The sequence below is a fragment of the Hemicordylus capensis genome, chromosome 5 (assembly GCF_027244095.1).
Source record: "Hemicordylus capensis ecotype Gifberg chromosome 5, rHemCap1.1.pri, whole genome shotgun sequence".
Lineage (NCBI taxonomy): Eukaryota > Metazoa > Chordata > Lepidosauria > Squamata > Cordylidae > Hemicordylus > Hemicordylus capensis.
Genome location: NC_069661.1, coordinates 162,610,410 through 162,636,306, shown reverse-complemented (window position 1 = coordinate 162,636,306; position 25,897 = coordinate 162,610,410). Strand labels below are relative to the sequence as shown.

Below are 25,897 nucleotides of genomic sequence, written 5' to 3'. Positions count from 1 at the left end.
AGCACCTACCTTCCTTATGAGGAAAGGCTATAGCATCTGGGGCTTTTTAGTTTAGAAAAGAAGTGGCTACAGGGAGACATGACCGAGGTGTATAAAATTATGCATGGAATAGAGAGAGAATGGACAGAAAGAAATTTTTCTCCCTCTCTCACAACATTAGAAGCAGGGGTCATCCCATGAAAATGAAGGCCAGGAAATTTAGGACCAATAAAAGGAAGTATTTTTTCACACAGCACATAATTAATCTATGGAATTCCTTGTCATGGGATGTGGTGATGGCCAATAGCTTGGATGGCTTTAAAAGGGGCTTAGATAAATTTGTGGAGAACAAATCTATCAATGGCTACTAGTCTGGTGGCTATAGGCCACCTCCAGCCTCAGAGGCAAGATGCCTCTAAATACCAGTTGCAGGGGAGCAACAGCAAGAAAGAGGCATGCCCTCACTTTTTGCCTGTGGGCTTCTCAGAGGCATCTGGTGGGCCAATGAGTGAAACAGGATGCTGGACTAGATAGGCCTTGGGCCTCATTCACCAGAGCTGTTCTTATATGCAAATGGCATTCCACTAAATTTATCTAGAATTCTTTGTGGAGACTGTCAGAGAATGAGTGGCAAGATATTCAGTGGCTGATACCACCTTTCAGTTTAACAAATTAAATAAGTGTAAACCTAGCTAGAGCCAGAATATGCATTTGAAGTAAAGAAGTCCTCACGCTACTTTTATTGGAGTTCCCAACCTGTGGTACTTCAGATGTTGCTGAAATACAACTCCCATCATTCCCAGCCACAATAAATTGTAGATGGGAGTTGTAATTTAACAACATCTGGAGTACCACAGGTTGGTAACGTCTGACTTATATCAAAATAGCTTCACTGCAGCCAATGAGATTATTTAGGAGTAAACTATTTAATTATGGACACAAATCCTTCCATGAAAGCTTGAAGGAAACATCAGCATTAGAGTATTAAATTGTTTTAACTATGATTTCACTCTCCCCAAGGAACTCTAGGATCTGTAGTACTGGGACGTGCTAGAGAGCTCAGGAAGGGAGATTTCTTTATCTGCTCCAGCTATAGTGGAAATGCACAGGTCAGGGAGCACAGATAATTAATACTGTCGGGAGACATGGAGTTAAAGTTCCAAATAAAGTAATTTATTTAGGAAATCCGTCAGGGAAATAGGTAAGACCTATCATGCCTCACTGCTAGCTACATACAGGAAGTGGGGAAACGGGAGAAGAATGACATCTCCCTCGCTCCAGGTGAGAGAATGAAACCTGAGACTATCAATCTAACAAAGGGAAAGTAGATAAAGCATGGTAAGAGGGAATGCCCTTACTGGCTGTCTCTACCCCTAATGCCCCTAGTGGTCAATAGGGTTGCTGGTGCTAAGAGTTGATGTCATGCAGCAGCTGCATCTCCAGCACCCCTTCTCATCATCCTGTGCACCAATCTACAACTCCCATCTTCTCTCAAAGAAGCTGGATCTGGTAGCCGTTTGGTTGGCCCATCTGCTACCATATCTTGAGTTGGGTAGTACTTCAGCTTAAGTAGCCCATTCTCTTGTGCCTCTTGAACATACTGGTACTGTGCATTTATGTGTTTTGTTCAAGACATAGTCTTTTTCATCAGAGAGAGTTGGATGCACCCTTGGTTGTCATCAAACATCTCAGTTGGCTTTAGCTCATCAATTCCAAAGTCTAACAGTAACTCATGTAGCAATGTGGCTTCTTGACACGCTTGGCCAGCTGATATGTACTTTGCTTCTGTGGATGAAAGCACAACAACTGACTGCTTCCAGCTAGTCCAACTGATGGCTCCACCTCCACAGAAAAAGAGGTGTCCTCTTGTGTACTTATGATCGGTTCTGTCCTCGGCCCAATCTGCGTCCATGTATCTCACTAGTCTGGGGTTGCTGCTTGCTGGTATGAAGTGTGCTGTACCCTTCAGGTATCTTTCCAGACTTTTGATTATGATCCAGTCATTCTTGGTTGGTGCACTTACTCTTCTGCTCAGAATTCCCACTGCTGCAGCTATGTCTGGCCATGTGACTGTTGTGTCCCAATTGCTCTTCTGTATAGACTACAGTAATCCCTCGACCTACGAACTACTCGACATCCGATGTTTTCGAGTTACGAGCGACAAAAAAGACCGGAAGTAGTTGCCGGTTTAGATTCAGCTTACTCGACCTACGAATTTTTAGATGCGGTTTCCTCGACTTACGAATGTTTCCAGACTTCCGTGGTGCGCACTTCGACTTACGAAAATTTCAACCTCCGAACGTGCGTTCGGAATGGATTAAATACGTAAGTCGAGGGACCACTGTATTGTCTGGCAATTGCTCACTGTCCTGATCTTGTTTCAGGAAGTTTTTCTCCATTGGTGTACTGCCCTCTTTGGCTTCTGTCAGTTTCAGGGCATTCTAGGAGATCCTTTATCTTCTGTTTCTGATTACATCCTCTTATCTATTTGAATGCCAAGATAATAGGAAATTATCTATTATCTGTTATTCCTAGTTCTTTCACTTCTATTTCTTTGTTCAGGTGCTCCACAATCGCTTGACTGTCTTCTTTCTTTTCATAGCAAATAATCCAGTCATCAACATAAGTCAAAATGTAAGTCCATCTATCATTTTTGAATCTTGAGTATAGGCAGGGGTCAGCTTTTCCTTCCGTGATCCCCTCCTTGAGTAACATCTGATTCTTCAAATGCTGGTGGCTGCTCCATGTGGATGTCTTTATTTCTCCATGCAGAAATGCAGGTGACCAACTTGAATCTTTCTTGCTGCTGCTATGCTCAGAAGTGTTCTTACTGAAGTTTGCTTCAGGACAGGTTCAAATGTCCAATCATAGTCTTCACCATATTTTGAGAGTATCCCTTGGCTATTAATCTCATTTTGTAGTGCTCAGTGTCTCCTTCTACATTGTATTTGGTTTTGAAGACCCATTTGTATCCTATTGACTTTCTTCCAATAAACAGTTCCACAAGTGTCCAAGTTTTATTCTTGTGTAGAGATTCTATCTCTCCTTCTGCAGCTTTTCTCTAACTTACAGCTTCATATGTTGGCAGTCTTTCAACATGCTTAATGTGTTGACAGTCTTTTCTGGGTCTCTTCCTTTCTGGCCATTTAGGGGAGTATCCTGGATGACCCTTTGATGGGTCTTTGTGAGTAGTGGCTCAACTTCCATTTCCCCTTCTGCTTCTGGTTCACTGGTTAGCTCCAGGCTTATGGGAATTTCGTCTATTTTTAGTTCCTATTCCATCTGGATCTCTGGTCCAATTTCTGACACTTCACTTGTGATTGGCCCTTGTCTTTCATCAAAGTACACTACAGTGTGTATCCTCACTGTTCCAGTGGCCACATCAAGGATTCTGTATCTTTTTCCTCCTAGTGTATGTCCAGAGAGTATTCCTTCTTCACATCTGCAGTTCATTTTATTTCTTTTCGCGTTAGGAATATATTATATGCTTTTGATTCAAACATTCTGATATGTCCCAAGTTGGGTTTGTTCGCATGCCATAATTCAAAAGGAGGTGCATCTTTTGCTTTGTCTGTTCTGTAGGTAACTGGCAGTCATGACTCTTTCTCCCCCAAATTTGCTTGCTAATCCTAAATCCTGCAACATGCACCTTGTCATCTCTAATAGGGAATGAGTCTTTCTGCTATGCCATTCTGTTGTGGGGTGTAAGGCACTGTGCATTCATGTTGAATGCCTTGTTCCCTTAGGTAATTAGCCATTTCTTTTGACGTGAACCCCATTATCACTTCTTAGTCTCTGAGGTTTTCTACCAAACTTGTTGCTCACTATTGGAACAATCTCCTTAAATATCTCCAGAACTTGACTTTTCTCTTTTAGTATAAAAGTAAAAGTGTATCTGTAGTAGTCATCAATGAAAGTCAAGAAATATCTTCTTCCTCGTGATGATTCAACTTGCATTGGTCCACAGACGTCACTACAAATCAATTCCAGGGAGCACTGTGACTCTTTCTCTGTATTCTGATGAAAGCTTTTAGTTCCCTTTCTTCCCAAACAGCATACACATTATGAGTCATTATCTTTTCAGGGCTCAACTTGCAAGCCTCTTGCTAACCCCACTTCTCATTCTGAGAAATTATTTTAACTTCTCTATGACCAAATTTTCTCTGGTACAATGTCCACATTATTTATGCAGACATTCCTTTGCAACATTGGCTTTCTCTCTTGTTTGTCTCTGTAATCATCACCTGTGAATTCTACTTGATTCTACTCTGTGTGGCATATTCTACTCTGTGTGGCATATCTTACTGAAATGAAACAGCTTTCAAGTGCAGGGACATAAAGAGTTCCCTCAGTTCTTAAGATTATGCTCCTTCCCTTCAGCTTGCATCTTTTTTATTTTTTTTGCTTTCCCTCTGCCCTCTGCAGTGATCTCTCTACCATCTACTAGGCTTATTGGGGATTTGTAATTTAAGTCCAGCTCACTGTCTTTAATCAGATTTGCAGTTGCAACACTATCAACAATTAGATTCCCACAGTCATTTCTGCAATCATCTTAATCACTTTCAGCAGATTCAACAGTCTGGAAATTTTCTGAGAACACCCCATATCCCTTTTCTGCTGTTTCCTTTGAATCTCTTTTAGCTCTGTGTTTCTGGTTTGGAGAGATTCTGGGTGAAGAGTCATCCCTCTTGGAATTTCTTTCAGCATGTGACCAGGGCCTTTGTTCTGAGAAGAATTTGCTTGCAAATGGTGGCTTCCTACACACCCAACACACTTTGCTGTTTTGTTTGGTCTGAAAAGCTGTAACCTGATTCTTGGTCAGAGAGCTCACTAGAAGCTGCAACTCTCATATAAAAATCCTGAAGTCTTGAAATTAAAAAAAAAAATCCAAATCAATCTGCTTCCTTGATTCCATAACACAATGTTTCACTTGAAATTTTTCTGGCAGACTATTCAAAATAAATCCAATAATTATTTGATCTGGGGTTTTTACTTCTCCTCTTTTACACCTTCTTGAAATGTGCAGAATTTGATTAACATGCTCAGTTAAATTATTTCCTTCTTTCAGCCTCATATTGTATAGTCTCACAATCAGATCAATGCTAGTATTAGTTGTCTTTCTAGCATACAGGTGTATCTCCCAAGCTTCTTTAGATATCCTGGTCTTTCTCAAATGAACAATAATTGAGTCACTCACGTGTAAGCAGATGAATCCGTAGACTTTTCTATTTTTGGCATCCTATGCTGCTTTTTCTCCAGCTGCTTCAGGTTTGTCCTCCTCCAGGACATTTTCCAGTCCTTCAGCCATGAGAATGGACTCCATCCTGAATGATCATGTTTCAAAATTAAATCCATCCAGCCTTGGGATCGCTGCCTGTCCCTGTGCTGCAGTCTCCATGGCAAAAAATGTTCCCTGGCATTTCTCTTGAACTCCTTTCCAGTCAAGCAGGTTTTCCACTTACTCTGCCTTTGAGTTCATTCCCAATCCTGAGCATAACCCTGTTAGAGAGCTCAGGAGGAGATATTTCTTTATCTGCCCCAACTACAGCAGAAATGCACAGGTAATGGAACACTGCTAATTAATATTGTCTGGAGACATGGGCTGAGTTCAGACATACACAAAACTGGAGTTAAACGGGGCAGAGGTGGAACTCCAATACATCCGAATGGGTGAAATCACAGTTTTGCAGCAAAAGCAACCTCCAGTTTCCCTCACCAAACACAAAATTGAACCTTCAGTTAGCACAAAGGTTCACCACCGAGACCTCCAGTTTGGCCACCAAAGTGTTACATCTGACTCTGGACGCCACCATAACCATGGTTTCATGCCGATTTTCAAACCTGTCATAGAGGCAGCATCATAGAACCACCCAGGGGCATGGCTGCTCTATGCCAGCAGCAGTTCTTGCTGCCCACCTCTCAGAGAACTAGCCCCACCCTTACTGTCACCTATGCAGCTATGGAGTTGCCCAGCAACAGGGACACCACCACATACCATTGCAACCTTGTTATCCCCTCAATGGGCATTCCCTCTTCCCACTCTGTCCCTTGCTCCTCCCTGCCAGGCAAGCAAGGATTCAGAGCAGCTGAGTTCTTTTTTTTTTTTTTTTTAAAGAAAGGTTGGGGAAGGGGGGTCCAGCCCCTTCCCCTTGGGGGTTAACAGTCCCTAGGCTTGCTCATGAGAATAGCTGTCTATGAGGAATAGGCACAAATGTACTAGGTGGTATGCTCATACGCACTGACTTTGCTCAATTCTCCCATAGACCATGCTCTCATGAAAGTGCCAGGCCATCGGGGCTTGATATTGAGCCAGAATGCTCTATGGAGGAAAGCCATGGGGATGGTTATCTCAGTGACTGTTTTCTAAGTCTTGGCTACTGCCGCCAAGTAGATGTCAAAGTGTGCCCCCTGCCAGCCTGTCTGACCATGTGGATATGTGTACCCTTGCCTGTGCCCCAAAATGGTGACCCTGCTGTCCCAGGGTTGCTGTAAAGCGGGACTCCCCTCTCCCATGGATCCCCATGTCAGCACATCTGCATACAGACAGTCAGCATGGTGTTGTGGTTAGAGTGCTGGACTAGGACCAGGGAGACCCGAGTTCAAATCCCCATTCAGCCATGATACTAGCTGGGTGACTCTGGGCCAGTCACTTCTCTCTCAGCCTAACCTACTTCACAGGGTTGTTGTGAGGAGAAACTTAAGTATGTAGTGCACCACTCTGGGCTCCTTGGAGGAAGAGTGGGATATAAATGTAAAATAATAATAATAATAATAATAATAATAATAATAATATACAGTGCAATGCCAGGCCAGACCTGGGAATTTTGAATGGGTTTAAAGGTTCATCCCAGAACCCAGTTTTCCCCATCTGTGCATGTGGCCAGGCTCTTACACATGGGGCATCAAAATCCCCTATGAGTGAAACACAAGGCTTCACGGGGAAGGGGGAGGTTGCAGCACTCAAGTACAATCTTTTGCCATTGAGAGTTGTGGGCCCCATGCAAGCAGCAACCCCGATGAAGGGATTAGCTAAAAATGTGAGCATGCAGCCCAAAGGGAGACCTGGAATAAACACCCCTCAGTCCTCCCAAGTAGACTGGCCATCTTATGAGAGGGATAGTCAGCTGTCAGCAAGCAACACGAGCAAGGCACACCATGGCAATACCAGGAGGGGAGCAAATGGTTGGGGTGTGTGTGTGCACAGGGTTGGGTTTAAAAGGTAGTCCCAAGCAGGAATTCTGAAGCAGCCAAGTTCTACTTTTTTTCACAGAAAGGTTGGGGAAGGGGGGCCCAGCCCCTTCTCCTTTGAGGGTTTTACACTCCCTAGGCTTACTCATGAGCAAGGCCGGTCACCAGGGTCAGTAGTGCTCCAGTCTTCATAACTGTTGTGAAGACAGAGCCTCCCGACCCAGGGGTATACTGCTTAATCATGAGAGTGTAAGGCCATGGGGAAACCCCTACAGAACTAATGAGAAGAAACATCAGAGGAGAGGAGAGAGAATTGCCACGCAAGATCTTACTGGGACCTCTCTCTCACGAGAGTAACATTGGGACTCAATAATGAGTCATGTTGTGGGGACAGGTATGTCTGCGACTGTTCTCCAACTCTTGGCAACTGCTACCAAGTTGCTATCAAAGCTTGTCGCTTGCCAGTCTTCCCGGCCATGTGGACATGTGCACCCCTGCTCTGAAATGGCAACCTTGCTGTGCCGGGTTCTCTGGAAAGCGGGGCTCCCCTCTTCCATGAACCCCCATGCCGGCAGATCTGCATACAGCACTACGCCAGACCAAAACTGGTAATATTGAATGAGTTTTAAAGTCTGTCCTAGTGTCTCCCCTGACCATGCATGCGGCCAGTCCATGGCATGTGGACCATCAAAATCTCCTTTGGGTGCACACAAGGCTTCACAGGGAATGTGAATTGCATCAAGTACACATCAAGTCCACGCAGAGGCCCTTTGGGCCTGTGTGGCAACCTCCAAAATGGCCGCCACCATTGGAGGAAGGGCCGGGTCAAACCAGCCCTTTTTAGAATGGGAGAAGGCTGTGGGGGGAGGGGGACATGGAAGACACCCACCCACCCACCCCGTGGCCGCTGCCACCGACCCAGACATGAGTGTTAAAATCCGCCCCCCCCCCCCCAAATTATGTTTAATGTAAAACCCTCAAACCAAATTCAAGTCAAGCCAGGGGTGTGCTCGGTGGGGGTTGGGGACATGATAAAACTGAACATGCCTGGTTTGGTATGAGTCCAGTCCAAATTGAACTGGGAAAACTGTTTTTGTGCACACCCCTATTTGGCATGCCTTCGAAATAGTGGCCAATTGTGGCCACTCCACTGATGTGCTGACGCTTTGCCCACAGTCTGGCTGCGGAGTTTGCTGTGAGTGGCCTCGGCAGCCAGGTAGCAGGGAGGGGTTCCCCTCTCTTGCAACTGGAGGTTGGCAGGCCGTGGTCTAAAGAATGTCTGTGGCATGTTTCAGTTTGAAAGTGGGTTCACTAACCTCTGGTTTCGTGCTATGTCTGAACTCAGCAATGGAGTTAAAATTCCAAATAAAGTAGTTTATTTAGGAAAACCATCTGGGAGATAGATAAGACCTAGCATGCCTCATTGCTAGCTACATACAGGAAGTGGGGAAAGTGGAGAAGACGGAAGTCTCTCTCTCCAAGTGAGAGAATGAAACCTGAGACTATCAGTCTAACAAAAGGGAAGTAGAGTAGAGAAAGCGTAGTCAGAGAAGGGATTCCCTTGCTCACTACCTCTACTCCTAGTGCCCTTAGTGGACAATAGGGTTGCTGGTTTTAAGAGTTGATGCCATCAGGAACCACATCTCCAACAGGGCAGGGGTAGAGTGGGGAATCTCCAACACAAAATTCTCTGCACAATCAAATTACTATTCACTGAACTCTTTGGGGAAACTATGACAAATTGGTATAAAACTGATATGAATTTGTACTATAGATGCATTCTGGGTGATGCTGGAAGATGACTGAGTATGGTTTGGAATATTACATTAAACTGGGGAAAGCAAACATATGACTTGCACATCTGCTTTATGAACTTCTGATGTAACAGCTGACTACAAGAGCTGTGGGAGTGCCCCTTTTGGATATTATTCCAGAAACATGAAAAGCAGATAAACAAATCAGTCGTGTATCTGCTCTCCTTGCTTCTATATATTGACCATAGTGCTATAAGACTAAACAATCACTCCAATAAATTGGTAGGGTCTCCCCCTTTTCTTATTTTGAACAGCATTACCTTTTTTGTGTTACCCATGCAGATCTATGTAACAGTTGCAAGAAGGGACATACATACAAAACAATTGTGGGGCATTTCTTTTATTCTGTGTTGCAGTCCCTTGAGATTTAATACATCAGTACACTCAGACAGTAATCAATGAATGACAATAAAAAGGGGGTTCAGCAATTTGCAATTCTTGCTTTCTTTAGATGCTCTAAGAATTAATTTAATTAATTCACACGATTGTAATATTTGTTCATGTCAGTTGCCCCAAAACACACTTTAAAAGGTCAGTTCAAATGATTTCTGCCTGGGGTGGTACAATCCTTCCACAGGATTCTACCACCTCAATTACTCTGAAAGGTATCACCTGTTTGTCTCAAAAAACCACCCCCACCAACCCCATGAAAACTATACTCCATGTCAAAGGTTGCCAAACAAATAAGACTGGTTATTAAGCTTTCTCTCTGAAGTGCTACATCTTTTACATAGGGCATAACTTTCATGTGGGGACCCGGAAAGTGATTAAAAAAGAAAGAAAACAAAAAGGCTACTCTAGTCTCACCTGAACTATCTCAAACATTGGACATTTGAATTGGTCCTAAGATGTACAGTATATGAGGAAATGAGCGGAAGATGCACATTGTTGAAACTTAATTACTAGGTATTTTTAGTTAACTTTCAGAGCCAATTTGTCCAACCTCCAAAATGACACTTTAATGAGAGCAAGTCTAACCCATCTATCTGATTAGTTGGAAGTTACAATCATACATGACTTTCAGGTTACAAAGATACAAACCTGGTAAGAACATGCGTTTGGGAAAATAAACAGTCCTCAGTATCAGCATTTGATCTTGTGAGAGAACAAATACTACACAGATACTTTTAAATTATTATTCTAACTTTCTTGGCATATGTGGCAAAATATATAAAAACTAGAAACCTGAGGATTTACTGAAAATTGTAATTGGAGGCACCTGCACATTGTATCAGATGAAGAAGCTCTGGTTAACTCCCAATCTCTATATGGATCTGCTGCAACTCCTCCTCAGCTCCTACTGATGCGATCATATTCTGAAACTCTGTCAGTTAATAATTTAGACATTCTAAAAACACGCCACAATTGTAATGGCTTAACTAAGACCATGACCCTTAACTTCTGCAGAAGTCCTGTTGACAAATCACAGGCTTGGATTCTATAGACCCCTGTGATGTGGTTGCCACTTCCACATGGTTGGAATGAATCTCATGACTCCGTGGTAACATCTTTCTCTACTGACTTCGCCAACCTGTGTTTCTGAACACAGACGTTACTGCGGTGGTGTGAGATTCCAGCATGTGGAAACAGCAACCATGTCTCTATGAGACCAGACTACACGTGGAAAGAATTAGAACGTGGATAGCAGTTTTGTAGGCCCATTCTGCATTTAGCTTTACAACAATTGAACATGTAAATGACATTATCACTGTACCTTTGAGAGAAGAGGCGACATGTACTATGACTTTCTCATCTTGGTTTAGAAATCCACTTCCTTGGCTTTTGGATGTTGCCATAGAGGTAATGGGCTGGATCTCTGGCTTGGGTTTTTTACTGCTAAGTATATATGGATGAACGTCTAAGGAAAAGTGCCGTGTATGCTTCTTCTCACCACCTGTGCTATGCAAGGTGCTAGGTTCAATTTTGTGGGCTGATGATGGCTGAGAGCTCTTTGAACTGGACTCTAGCAAGGGTGCAGCCAGACTGTCTGCTGCCGTTTTCCGACGTACTGGCTTAGGCTTCTCAGGCTTGTTATTTTCAACCTTCATAATAGCTAGCTGCTCTTTGAATGGCTGAGGAAGAGGATTGCTGCTTGTGATCCATTTCATTTTCTTCCGAGGTCGTTTAATGATCAGTGGTTCATTAGGGTCAATTTCCGCAGGATCAATGCTGGGATCTATAGTTTGTATCCCAGAATCACGCACTGTTGGTGTAACGTCATGATTCGACTGGGCGAGCGCCGCAAGCAGCTGGCGCACCACATTGTCATACATCAGGTCACTCTCATTGGTAATAAAATCCAGGCGGTTTAGTGACTTGATGTGGTCTCGATTTTCATTGCAAAACATAGCCAAAATATTGATATCACAGAACTGAGACTTCTGCCATTGCTTTTTAGTCTTTATGCCAACCTTGTTCAGTTTATCAAAGATGAAGTTGGATTTGCGGACTATGAAGAGGTGAATTAAATTGATGAGAATAATCAGGTTCATGAAGCAGAGGAGGACAATGTCTACCCCAGCAATTATGCGCTGTAGCTGAACTGACGGCAGCTTGCAGTTCACTCTGATGAGCAGTTTAGAATTGCTGGTTTTGTCAGGAGGTTCTCCCAGAGCACATGTAAACTCATTTTGCTTTTGTGTAGCGTAATAGGTGGACAAGTACGTGATTGGGATGATACTTAAAAATATGATGAACAAATGTCGTGCAAGGTAAAGTTTGGCTAAGAAATTACTCCGCCCTCTCCGTTCCAGGTATTTTTCAAATAAATTTTGCTCTGGGCTCTTTTCCTTTTCGGCATTCTCAATTATTTCTCTTCTCTCTCGTTCGGTAATCCCAGGGCCTTTGGACTGGATTTGCTTTTCTATTTTTGGTGCGCGGCCTTCAGCTGCTCGGTGGTAGCAGTTATCTATCTCCTGGAGCAAAAAGTTAAGTTCAGAAGTCAGTCTGGTGGAGGCTAGGAATTCCCAGCCAAGTGCCGGAATGTACATAATGCCAGCAAAAGCCAGCAGGGCATATGGAAGGAACTTATGCTCAAACAAGGAGGGCCAATGGCTGGCATTTACTCCTGGCAAGGCATCTTTTAGTTCTGTCCAACAGTATCCTCTGGCATACAAGGCTTGGTCACGGGTGAAGTTGTGGGGTGTGTAACAGTATATTGGCTCCTCTGCATAACAGAGAGAAAAGTCACTGCTGTGCATTTAACCTACAAAAGGAGCTCTGCAAAATAAATATTTCACAAACTATATCAATTTTTATCTAAAGCATATTTTAAATCGCATCAAATACACAGAGCTGATGCATTTTTATAACGTTAAATCTGTCCTTTCACATCATTATGTAAACACAAGAAATCTATTAGTTTGAATATTCCATGATGAAATTGAATCAAGCGTATCAGAAACATATACAAAAATTGTTATGGGGTCAATTTGCACAAACATACATGTGATGAAGGGCTGGACACGTCAAGAATGCACTCACCCTGATGTCAAAAAAAGAATGTGCCAATGTGTTCTCAGTGTATCTTTTAACTGTGTGTGAAGGTGATCATCCGAATCACTACACGTGCTACAAACCCCTCAGGCATTATTAAAGGATGTGCTGAGAATGCGTCGGCACATCCTTTAATGACATCAGGGTGGGTGCATTCTTGCAGCAGCCCCAATGTGATACTTGGGGCTGCTGTTGGTTTGAACCAGCCCTTGGTCACAATCTTTCAATACATCACAATAAACCATGGAAAGCGCACAAATAGGACAGCACTGCTATTTAGTAAATGAGGGCTCCTCCACATGAAAAAGAGCACTCTTGCCGCTTTTCAGCCCAGGTAACCTGAGGAACCAATAGAGGCCTGGCTAGCTCTGTATAACAGTTGCTCTAGGCTTAGTTTCTCAACTGGAGCAACCCAAATCATTGAGTAGCAACACAGCCTTGGCTTGCCTCATCTGCCTAATCCAGTACTTCCCCATCAGCCAGTCCTTCTGCCTCTGGCATATTGATTCTTGTCTGCTTATGCTGGAATTGGATTCCCTGCTAGTTTTTAAGATAAAAATTTCTCCAGGTGGAGACGAAAAGCTCCAACCCACTCTTATCTTTCTTGACTGAGTTCATGGTACATACAGATAACTTGCTAAATGTAAAAGGTAAAGTGTGCCGTCGGGTCGGTGTCAACTTCTGGAGACCACAGAGCCCTGTGGTTGTCTGTGGTAGAATACAGGACAGCTTTACCATTGCCTCCTCCCATGCAGTATAGGGATCCCCCTCTTGCTTGCAAAGAAGAATCCTTACTGGATTCCCCTTTGCAAGCATGTAGAACTGGTTGAAGCGAGCTAAACCAGTTAGATCCAAACTGGGCCTAGTTTGGCTATAACTTGGACCAGCTCCCCTTTTGGATGGCCAGTCCAGTTTGAGCTTGAACCGGTTTTGCACATCCCTAGACAGAGTAAACGGGAGACAACGCAGCTCACCCACAATCCTTGCAACAGAAAAACCCCTCCCTCCAAAATTCACTTCCCCTATCAGTACAAATTATAGGCAGTTTGCCAGTTGTATATACTGATTGTTTGGGGTTGAAGTCTTTTGTTTCATTTGGGTATCTAACCAATTGATTTCAATGTGAATATAGTTCTCTTGGTAGCAACCGCACTTTGCACTATGAATAATTATTGCCTCTGAATATGTACAAGAAAAGATTTTGCAATGTTTGCTCTGAAAGTGTTTTCTAAATTGAATAGGAAGAAATATTACTGGTTAAGTGATGTTTTCTGGAGCTGGATATCAGTTAGATAAGACTATTCTCTATTCATTACAGCTCAAGGATGCTTCTTTGCTGAATGCAGTACATGGGCTAAATTATTTACTGGATTCTGACAAGGAGTTCCTAAAATAACACTAGTAGTCTTTGGGGTGTGTGTGCATATACCAAGATGATCAAGCTTGCTTGGATTATGATCATATACCCCGACTCAGGCTCAGTCAAAATCATATCACGTCTACAGTGTTTTGTAAGAATCACTTGATCTGAAAGCAAAGTGGCTCATGGGATCATCTAGCAGCCCACTGCATGTATGAGCCATTCATTTAATACATATCAAGTCACGGGAATGATCTGGAAGATTATTTTAAAGGAGAGAAATACCAACATTCTACCTGCCAAATATACTGGCCCAGTTCACTACACAAGTCATTCCAGGTTCAGATGACAATCGGAGCTGTGGTTAAACAAGTCAGCATTCTTTCTTAACAGCTCTGGGAAGAGGAAAGGGGAGGGAGCACACAGGCTGAATGTTTGTCCCAGTCATGTGGCTTGTTGGATCATGGGAACTGGGCCAGTACGTTTGGCTGATAGGATACTGGTTTTGTGAAGATCAGTTTCCCCCCTAGGGCAAATAGCAGCCACAGGTCCATCACAATCTGGACTGGAACTATGTAGGGCTAAACAGTTAAAATCCCCACCCCTGAAAACTTGATCTGGATTAGGCACCTTTGTGGCTGTTTGCATTTTTTTAAAAATGTAATCACACACTGAAGCTGTTCACATGAGCAGCTCTACCCAAACTTGAACAGCCCTACCTGGGTGTGAAGTGCCAGGATTGGGGATGATCCCAGCACTGCCTCCCTGGGTAGCCCGAGTTTTTTTACTCAGGCTTTTACCTGGGTACGGGTGCGAGCCTGCCCTTTTACCCAGGTCTGGGGTCATGTGTTTACTCAGGCTGCAGGCAGCCCGAGCAGACACAGAACCTGCCACCTAGAGCACCCAGCTTGAGAGCAGATCCCCCAGTGCACTGTGCTCCTCATGCAGTGCCTTAAGGGATATCTGGAGTCCGGATATCTGAACGTGTGGGCGCACAAGGCGTGCACCATATAGTGCATCCGTGATCATCTGGCAGGAAGGTAGGTTCAGCCCTGCTTTCCCCTTGCCCAGCCCCACCCCACAAACATTTCCGGGAACAGCCTCAATAAGTGTATTGTCAATTTGGCCACTCGTTATGGAATACTTTGCCCATCCCCGATGAAATTGTGAGATTCTGGTATTAAGAATTTTTTTTAAAAAAATAAATCTCCCACTCCATTTTGTTAATTGAGAATTCATAACATCTATACAATTCTGCTATACACACGAAATGTGCAATGGCTTCATAGGACATCCCTGAGTTTTAGAGGAACACTCATGCGTGTAGAGAGATTTCAATTTGGCCCCCAAACCCTTCAAATTATTTGAGTAAACTTTCCTGTAAACACATATATGGGAGAATACAGGCTATCTATAGTATATTAATTACTCTTGATGTCCTACATCATTCCAAGTGAGAAATCCTTGAAAATGTAAAGCAAGAAAATGTATGGCAGGCTATACATGGATGTCAGGAAAGGACAAGATTTGTTTATGAAATATTTTGTGAACATCAGCATCTATCATCGGCATTTGGTAAATAGTTTGCCCCTACATATGGAGCTCCTCTGGGCAGAGCTTCATCATTTACATGGCAAAGACTCATAGGAAGTAGGCATTCATTATTCATTTTTAAGCATATTTTATGGCAACACGTAATACTGAGAGTCTGGAACTTTGAGCTTGACAATAGACCTCAGCATGGAAAATGAAAAAGTACACAGTTAGTTTGGGCTAACAGAGAGAGCTATTGTACATGAACAGGCCTCATACACAAGGAAATAATGTAATAGTGTGCATTGTTTCCAATCCATCTGAAGCCTTTCATGTATAAGCCCCACTAAAATGAGATTTGTGTAAGAGCACACACCTGTTGGACTGTGCACATATGTAACCACAAGGTTACAGACATAAGGTCAGAAAGAAAGCTCTAAGCACTCTTTTATGCTAGGCACACAATTCATTTTTTATTTTTTAAAAAAACACAACATGTGAATTACTTGATCATTTACTGAACAAAAAGTAGGTATTCCATTGTTCCTGTGAACAGATTTAAAATGAAACAAAACAAAACTCTTGCATTGTCTTCTTTCTGGAAAATAAATTATAATAGGTTAAAACAGTTTCAATAAAACTTGTATTTGTTGTCACACAACAATTACATCTGCTTTCCCCATATTTGTCTGCTAAAGAACAGCAAACCCATTAGCCACGGTGACCAAAATTTTGGGCATCCTTGAATAATAATAATAATAATAATAATAATAATAATAATAATAATAATAATAATAATAGTGTGCTATGAACGAACTGAGGACTTTGGTGTCATATCTAGGTATCTACTTAGTACTCAGCCACTTATGTGCAAAGGCAGGGCTTATGGAGGCTACACTTTTGGAGAAGCTTCTCAGCCAGCTAGGATCCAAGCAAGGGTGTGGTCAGTCAGTAAGACTTTGGCTGCATTCGCACGTAACACGAAGTCGGAGGTGAAGGGACCTCCGGATTCATTTTCAGTACGTCCGAATGCGGGCAACTGCAGTTGCGCTGCAAAATGGACCCGTTTTCCTCCCGCAACAGAGATTTGTACCTTCAGTTTGTAGTGAGGTCCTCTGCCTGGACCTCTGCTTCCACAGTGTCAGTGACTGAACGCTGGGACTGTAGTCTGGTTGCTCTGCAGCTGGAGTTGAGGGAGGAAGCTCTTCCCTCACTCTGGCTGCTGGGGCTGGCCTTCAGTAAAGAAAGAGGCCTAGGTAGCCAACTCCCCCTCCTCCTTGCAGTCAGTGAGCCTGCAGAGAGGGAGCTCTCCTGAACGTCTGGATCCTAATGGGAGAGTGGCGGGAGGGGGAAGTAGAACGGCTGGGTTACATCCGAAGGCTGGCTTTGTCTGAGCAAACAATGCTGCTTTCTGCTGTCTGTACCCTTAAATCTTATCTAGCTTTGCCTGTTGCCTTGATTTCCCCTTGAAATTCACACATCCTTCTCTTGTCAGCTCTCTTCCATGCTCCCAGCCTAAGCTTCCAACATCTAATACTCTTGCATGCATCTCTTAGCTATTGGTTCACATTTGAATTGTGAACACCTCTGGATTCAACCTCTGAACTGTTAACTCATCTACCTTTTATTTGCTTTGATCAGCTTTCCCTGGATTTTGCTTTTGCTGAATCAAAATTGGAGTCCAGACTCAAAGCAGGACCCCATGCTCAAAACAATGTCATGTCTGAGATACGTAGACTACGGCAATGAAGAATAAGAATATTTATATACCGCTCTTCAACCAAAATTCTCAAAGCTGTTTACATAGAAAAATAAAGAATACATAATTGATTAAGATGGTCCCCTGTCCCCAAAGGGCTCACAAGCTAAAAAGAAACATAAGGCAGATACCAGCAACAGCTACTGGAAGGATGCTGTGCTGGGGTTGGATAGGGTCAGTCGCTTTCCCCCTGCTAAATTTAAGAGAATTACCACTTTTAAAAGTGTCTCTTTGCTCAGTTAGCAGGGCCAGTGTGCTATGTGCAGACTCACATGGCAAATGCTATTTCAATCAATAGATCATGTGGTTGTTCATGTTCTTATACTATCAAAGCTTTGTGCATACAAACTAGTTTGGGATAAAATCTCCAAGAGTAACTTGTGGTACTACTTATTCTAAATATGTTCCTTATTTAAATGGGTACAAGTGGACCTCATTATATGTGGTACAGGCACCTGAGGTTTCATGTATCCGCTGTCAGGCCATGTGCACCCAGCCTTGGTATAAGTGGGTTTTAAAAGGGTTAAAGTTCAGCCACCATTTTGCAGATCTGAGCTATTTTGTGGCTCTTTCCTACCCCCCACCCACTGTGGTTTTTCACAGATAATATTGGCAATTGAGGGTCTGGGGGGACATTGCTGGACAGATGAAGACCTGCAGAGCATGGCGTGGTACGTTATTTCTCCAATTTCTGCTTTTTTAATTGCCACCCCCACCCTTGCCCTCCAGGGGCAAAATTACCATTGACTTAAGGTCTTGTTATCTGCAGAAAATGGTGGGAATAGAATCCTGACAGATAACGAGGCTCACCTGTACCCATATTACATTCCGTTAATAATAGTGGCTAACCTGAAGAAAATTACTCAGAGAAGTCCCATTGAAATTAGTCCCTTTTAACTTCAATGAGACTACTCTGAGTAATTTTCCTTATTATGTAGGCCAATATCTTCTGTTTTGAACACAGTTTTCCTGAGAAAATATTCTAACACAACATGTGCAGCTAAATGCAGACCTCAGTCCTCTGATCCTAAGCAGAGTTCATGGAAATGAGTTTATCTAAAATAGATGGTGTTCAGGATCAAGGAATCCATCTTGGTCTAGATGACAAATAACATTCTTTCAAACCAGGTCTTGCTCAAGGCACCCTCCTCCCTGAAGTTGCATGGAGAGCAGTTACCCTCTATTCCTTCAGTACAAGGAATGCAGTACAACCAATTCCTCCCCTTTTCCAACCGTACCCATGACACAAGCCAATTTCCTGTGCAACGATTACTGCTGATCCCCAATGCCCATGCTGCTGCCACTGCCACTCTCCTCATCCCACTCCCTGCCTTTGAAAAGGTAGGAGGTGGGAATTGGAGTAGAAGGAAGAATGTGGAGGACCCCATGCCTCATTCTGCTCTGCTGAGTGGACAGGCAGGAGAGCATGTCTTGTGGTAGCAAGTATGAATTGTCTCCTTTTCTAAGCAAGGTCCACCCTGGTTTGCATTTGAATAGGAGACTACATGTGTGAGCACTGTAAGATTAGGGCATGGGGCCATTCTGGGAAGAGAATCTGCATGCTTATATGCAGAAGGTTCCAATTTCCCTCCGTGGCTGGGGCTGAGAGAGATTCCTGCTTGCAACCTTGGAGAAGCTGCTGCCAATCTATGTAGACAATATTGAGCTAGATAGACCAATGGCCTGACTCGATATAAGGCAGCTTCCTATGATCCTATGAAAAAGCAAGAAGAGGAAGAGTGGTGGTGCAGCAGTAGCAGGAGGGGCACTATTGCTGTTGGCAAGTAGGGAGGACCACCTGCCCATAAGATGGTCAGCAAGACAGGCAGCTGGAGGTGGCATGGATGGTTACTCTGCCACCTCCTCCACTCTGCCACCCGAGGCAGCCACCTCACTACACCTTATTAGCAGACTGACCTGGTTTCAAACCTTAAACAGCCCATCACACAGTTACCATTTCAACATAGCTGGCTATAGAAGGTGTCAAAATTGAGCCGTTGATCAGGGCTGTGAGACCCTCTGGGGAAGTCTAAGGAAGCTAGGCAGAACCTTCAAACAAGACATACCACACAGTGCATGGTCCCCTTAATCTTATCTATGCTTATTATTGTCCCCAGTGGAAAAAAAACCCAGACACTAATCTTGTATATAAACTCCAGGACAAATTTAGAATTTGGCATATGGCTTGTCTCGCTTGCATGCAGGAATAATCTGGCAGAGAATTTTGGGGTACTCTTTCAATCTGTATATCACATCCTCTCTGCCCTTTGCTGATAAAAGCTCCCAAACCCTGAAGCCAGCTCTGCATTTCATATATTGTAAGTGCTAGCAATGGAATTGGACTTTTATCTGATGGCTTTGAAGGCAAATAAAAGCTTGCAACTGTCCCACATGGGACCACTCTGAAATGCTTCATATGCAGCAAAGACATATCCCATATTAACACTAGCTTCATAGAGTTCCTAGTCATAGCTGCCCAGAGACATAAGTTTTGGGGAGGATATAAATTCCCAACTAAGTGCACCGGGGAAGAGGCAATATTTGAAGACGTCCCCAGGTAGTGGCTGTACAACCCTCAGGGATATACTTTCAGGTGGCACATAGGACTTCCTGGGGAAGGGGAGGTCTTTAAAAATCACCACTTCCCTGTTACAGTCAGTTAGGAAGGTCTGTTAGCCTGCTCCTTTTGCTGCACTGGTGTATCCTTGCTTTGTATGCCAGTCACTATTTATATGGAGTTGTTATACATGGCTCATATAAAGACCAATCCTGCTGTATTGTCTAATGGACTATATTAATAATGAAAACATGAAAACTCATTTTTCATGATAGTGTTTTCTCACTATCATTGACACAGTTCAAAAAGAAAAAGAAATAACCACAGGGGGAAAAAGAAACCCATGATATGTTCCAATGGACCTTTTCTTTTGTAGAGAAAGTAGGCTAGATATAGCCAACTTCCTGCCCTTTAAAAAAATTAGCAGTTGTATAGAGCAGAGTCTAATTTTAGCATAGATCAAAGCTACAGCTATCATTTGGAATGGCAGAGCCCCAATTCCGAATTGCTTTGATCACATCATGCTCCTTTCACAGATAGTCCTCCAATCAGAAAATCATTATTTCTAAATTCTGTGACACTTCATACTATTAGCCACAATCACTCTCTTATTTAGGCAGAGCACTGAATCAAAGGACAATTTAGGAATAAATGAGAGTTTTTAAGAACTCTGTTAGATGTGAATAAACTAAACTACATTAATACTTTATTTTTCATTCACAGGTCTCTGGCATCCAAGAATGGCAATATAACGGATACAAAAATGCCATTTTGCTATTTCCGAGGAAAGGAAAGAGAGTATTTTACCTAGTGAACATGGCAAGGGACACCCCCAAAGCACATCCTTAACTTGCTAGATAACTACAAAATGTTTCCCAGCCCAATTACTTTGGAACAACAAAAATATCGGGTAGGGCCTGGAGAACAGAAGTTGGGAATACTCACTAGATGGCCATACAGCATCCTAGTGTAGAAAGAGGTGTGGATATTGAAGAAGAGAGATGAAGTATACCAATTCTGGCCACTTTTCAAGTTCCTACATTCCAATCCACCACCAGCCACCCACTTTGGTCTTTAATTTTTTGATGTATACAGAACTCAGCCTCCAGCAAGGGCTGGTTCGCTCCCTTTCATTTCAATTAAAGCGTGTGCGTGTGTGCATTGCTCTCCTTTCTCTCTGCCTCTATGAATACAGGCAACCTATTTGCATAAGAACACCTGGGAGTTATTCACACATGGCTTCATGCTGCAGGGTAAATGTTGAGTGACGCCACTTCGAAGTATGCTCACGGCATTGAGGGAAGCAGCCCATCTTCTCTGCTCTCGGGTTTGCTTCTGATGCAAGTTCACGTGGCAGGTGTCCGTGTTTTCCTTCAAGTCAATTGCGGGGGTGGGGGAGAGATTACTAAAGAGCTACATCTACATTTGTAAAGAGAGTATCCCTCTTATCATGCCAATGATTCTATGTGAGTGCCTCTCCCTATTTGCTCCTTCGTTTTCAGAAAAATTAGCTTAAAAGCCGCATTTTAAACACCCAGAAATACCTCTAGATAAGCTAGAATTTGCAAAACAAAGCCTGATTTGTGTGTGGAGTGGGTCCAAGGAACTCGAAGGGACTTTGGGGTAAGTTTGGCTGGTGTGTGAATGCGCGCACTCTCTCTCGAAGGAGATTCGGGGTAGAAGCCCTGTCTGTAAAGCCTCCTCCAGGTCTATCAATGGCTACTAATCTGGTGGCTATAGGGCCACCTCCAGCCTCGGAGGCAAGATGCTGCTAAATACCAATTGTAGGGCAGCAGCAGGAGAGGGGCCAGCCCTCACTCCCTGCCTGTGGGCTTCTCAGAGGCATCTGATGGGCCACTGTGTGAAACAGGAAGCTGGACTAGATGGGCCTTGAGCCTGATCCAGCAGGGCTGCTCTTATGTTCTTATGTCCACAAGCACACAGGAATGCATGTGGAGCTCTGAATCAGTGCACACATGTTTAAAGCTTCTCTCAGAGAAGCACAAACACTTAATTTTTACTACATGATTAAGGTAGGTAGCTGAATCAGGAGCTTAATTTTAAGCTCTCCAACAAAGTGGGCAATGATATGTTCACTGATATTTGGTGTGTGTGTGTGTGTGTGTGTGTGTGTGTGTGTGTGTGTGTTTGTGTGTGCAGGGCAGGCTTTTATCCTTAATCTAGGATCTTCAGACATACTTTAGCAGTACAAACCATTTTCCTTTAAATGAAACATTCAGCATTACTCTGAAGATAGATACTCAAACCATCATGTAGTGTTGCTTTTGCTGGGCTGAACACCTCTAACAAAATGTTTGGATGATGCTTTCTCATATCTCAGAAACCTGCTGCATATACAAAGCTATCATGTGAGGGAGCAGGCTAAGCTAGGGTCCTCCTCCAAAACATATTTACTTTGCATGCACAGAGTGCTGGGTTTTTTGTTAAAATATGGGGAAGCAGTCAATCATGTGACATCCCCCTTTCAGACTCAAATGGTGCAGTCCAGCAAAAGCTGCACAAACTGATGTGTGTGACTGTGTGTTTCACTCTCAATCTGCTGTGCACAAAGCTGCAATCTGACACACACATAGTTGAGATAAGAAATTCAGTGGACTTCACTTCTGAGTAAATATGCACAGGATTAGGCAGCTTGAGGTTGGATAAGAAGGTAAAGGTAAAGTGTGCCATCAAGTCGAATTCGACTCCTGGAGCCCACAGAGCCCTGTGATTTTATTTGGTAGTATACAGGAGGGGTTTACCATTGCCTCCTCCCACGCAGTATGAGATGATGCCTTTCAGCATCTTCCTACAGGTGAAACTCGGAAAATTAGAATATCGTGCAAAAGTCCATTAATTTCAGTAATGCAAATTAAAAGGTGAAACTGATATATGAGACAGACGCATTACATGCAAAGCGAGATAAGTCAAGCCTTAATTTGTTATAATTGTAATGATCATGGCATACAGCTCATGAAAACCCCAAATCCACAATCCCAGAAAATTAGAATATTACATGGAACCAAGAAGACAAGGATTGTAGAATAGAACAATATCGGACCTCTGAAAAGTATAAGCATGCGTATGTATTCAGTACTTGGCTTGGGCCCCTTTTGCAGCAATTACTGCCTCAATGTGGCGTGGCATGGATGCTATCAGCCTGTGGCACTGATGAGGTGTTATGGAAGACCAGGATGCTTCATTAGCGGCTTTCAGCTCTTCTGCATTGTTTGGTCTCGTGTCTCTAATCCTTCTCTTGGCAATGCCCCATAGATTCTCTATGGGGTCAGGTCAGGCGAGTTTGCTGGCCAATCAAGCACAGTACACTGTATACTTTTCAGAGGTCCGATATTGTTCTATTCTACAATCCTTGTCTTCTTGGTTCCATGTAATATTCTAATTTTCTGAGATTGTGGATTTGGGGTTTTCATGAGCTGTACGCCATGATCATCACAATTATAACAAATTAAGGCTTGACTTATCTCGCTTTGCATGTAATGCGTCTGTCTCATATATCAGTTTCACCTTTTAATTTGCATTACTGAAATTAATGGACTTTTGCACGATATTCTAATTTTCCGAGTTTCACCTGTACAATGCAGTGCATAAGGAGATGCCGAACCCATGAAAATAATGTGAAATTGCACATGCTGAAAGTATAAATTATACTAAGATGATGACATATCAGGCATCAAAACAAAAAGCTTGAACAGATGCGTCAGTCATATAACTTACTGTCTTCTCCATTACATCTCATTTTCTAGCTGACGAGTGGTAGAGGGCTGAGCTAGGTGACTGCTAAGAGATACAGAAATACAGTATTCAGGAGCTTCCTTAGGTATAATCAAGTCATTTCACATAACGAGAAAGCCAAAGCATGCCATTTTTATTAAACTGTACATTGACTGGCTTATCAAACTTCTTAAAAGAACTGGGAGAAATAAAGAAGATCTGCGTTAGAAAAAGGGGTATGCTTGTGCAATTTCTGCTGGTGGTCAAATATATCATCACTTTGGACACACGTCTCAATGTTATATAAGCTGTCCTTTTCGAGGATCTACACATAAGCCTCTTAAAGGGCATCTTTCAAATGCTGTAATTCCAAATTACTTCCCATGGGAGACAGAATGACATCTCTCCTTTCATGCAGATGTCAGAACTGCTAGGAAAATGAAACCCTGCCTTGATCTGATTTGGTTCATGATGAATCATTGCCCTTGCAAACCTCATGAGCTCAGGCAGGAATGGACAGAGGTGGGAAACTGCTAGCAGAAACAGTAAGGGGAATAAGCTAAATGAACAAGCTAAGCAAGAAACGCAGACTGTGAAAGGGTCCACATGATCCATACTGTAATTTGCAATAAGCTCCGCTCAGAGTCGCTGCTGGCATCCTCACACTTTTCTTCACTATTGATTTACTCATTGCTAGCCACCTAATAGTGCAGCAGGGAAATGATCAGCAAGCATGAGGTTGCTGGTTTGAATCCCTGCTGGTATGTTTCCCAAACACCCATACTGGGCAGCAGCGATATAGGAAGATGCTGAAAGGCATCATCTCATACTGCGTGGGAGATGGCAATGGTAAACCCCTCCTGTATTTTACCAAAGACAACCACAGGGCTCTGGGGTCGCCAGGAGTCAACATGCTTGGATAGGGGGCGCAATTTCAGTGTTTGCCCTAGGCGCTACTTTCCCTAGATACGCCTCTGGCTCTCTGCTAGGTGTCTCTACTCAGTTAGCAGGGGTAAGGTTTTGTGCAGGCACTTCCACGGAGGAGGGAGGTGGCTGATGAGGTTCGGGGCTCTGAGCAATATATTGGGGGCTCATGCTCCGTGGGCCACTCCCTAATGACACCCCTGCTCCCAACCCCCAAAGGAGAACAATATAAGACTTTCACTATCCAGGATTAGGGCAGCAATAATGAGAAACCTTTTGGAGAAAAGACTTACTTGGATATCTCTGGATTAGTATTTACAGTCATATTGTAAATATGACTTCCGTTCATGTCACATAGTTCACTTATTTCACGCTATTCCACTTCTTGCATGTAATTATTGTTAGGAGAGGCTAATTAATAATTAATTACCTAGCAACACCCCTGGTTGGAAGAGACTATTCTACACGGTATGGTCTGGCACAGAATTCTTGATCACTGCAGAACGTTATGGGATATTATTCAGGGTGTTCACACAATCGGTAGCTGGGAGGGGAGGGGAGGGCAGTCCAGTCGGAGGGGGAAGGCAGAGTTGAACCTACCTCCCCCCACCGGACAATCTGTACACTCCTCTGTTGCACTTTTGTGCACCTACACGATCTGCGCTCCTCCCAGCAGCGGTTCGTTGGAAGCCAAGAAAATGAGTCCCGGCTTCCAGACAGCCCTCAATGCACTGCACGAGCATTCAGGGATTCCCCCTCAAGCCTGGTGCTCTAAGAGCCTGGCTCTGTCTAGGCTTGGGGCTGCCTGCTGCCCGAGCCTACACACAACCCCAGACCTGGGGTAAAGGGCACACCCTTTAACCCAGGTAAAAGCTCAGGTAAGAAACTCAGGTTACCAAGGGAGGCAGCACCGGGATTGGCCTTGATCCCGGTGCTGCACACAAACAGCCCTACCTTGGTAGGTCTGCCCGAACCTAGGTAGGGCTGCTCGTGTGCACAGCCGATTTGTGTGTTTGCTCAGAATCCCACGGAGGTCTGCTGGGCTCATTCTTTATGACTTGAGGTGAATCCTGAAAAACATCCAATATTCGGATGAAGCACAGCACTGCTGGGTACGGACTGTAGTCAAGGAAGCGTGCCCATTATTTTAATACTCACTGGGGTGCCCCTGATAGCAATAGCAATAGCACTTACATTTATATACCGCTTTATAGCCGGAGCTCTCTAAGCGGTTTACAATGATTTAGCATATTGCCCCCAACATTCTGGGTACTCATTTTACCGACCTCGGAAGGATGGAAGGCTGAGTCAACCCTGAGCCCCTGGTCAGGATCGAACTTGTAACCTTCTGGTTACAGGGCAGCAGTTTTACCACTGCGCCACCAGGGGCTCATAGGCTTCTAAAGAACTCCAGGGTAGAGATTTTAATTACCAAGACTAAGAGACCTCCTACATTCAGATAATGGCAGGATCTCCCAGTTTGGAGGTTCGCATCAACCTGTAGAGCAGGGAGCAGGAGTGAGGAAGAACCCACGACCTGCTCCTGACCTCTCAGT

At 43.6% G+C, this 25,897-nt stretch overlaps 2 protein-coding genes across 7 annotated transcripts in view; one reads left to right on the top strand and one right to left on the bottom strand.

Moving 5' to 3' along the window:
• The window catches only part of LOC128326571 (tetraspanin-7-like), a 77,086-nt gene extending 56,242 nt beyond the window's left edge, over nt 1-20,844 (top strand). The window contains exon 4 of the mRNA XM_053253654.1: nt 20,409-20,844. The gene's annotated coding sequence lies outside the window, so the exon portion shown is untranslated. The remainder of the gene's footprint in view (nt 1-20,408) is intronic.
• The window catches only part of PANX2 (pannexin 2), a 48,189-nt gene that overhangs the window by 3,293 nt on the left and 18,999 nt on the right, over nt 1-25,897 (bottom strand). For 2 of the 6 annotated variants that reach the window (XM_053253647.1, XM_053253648.1), the window contains one exon: nt 10,696-12,147. In XM_053253647.1, the coding sequence (XP_053109622.1) occupies nt 10,696-12,147 (1,452 nt within the window). Of the gene's footprint in view, nt 1-10,695; nt 12,201-23,420; nt 23,484-25,897 lie in introns of those variants that run through there. The other 4 variants (XM_053253653.1, XM_053253651.1, XM_053253650.1 and 1 more) reach the window with 4 other exon arrangements.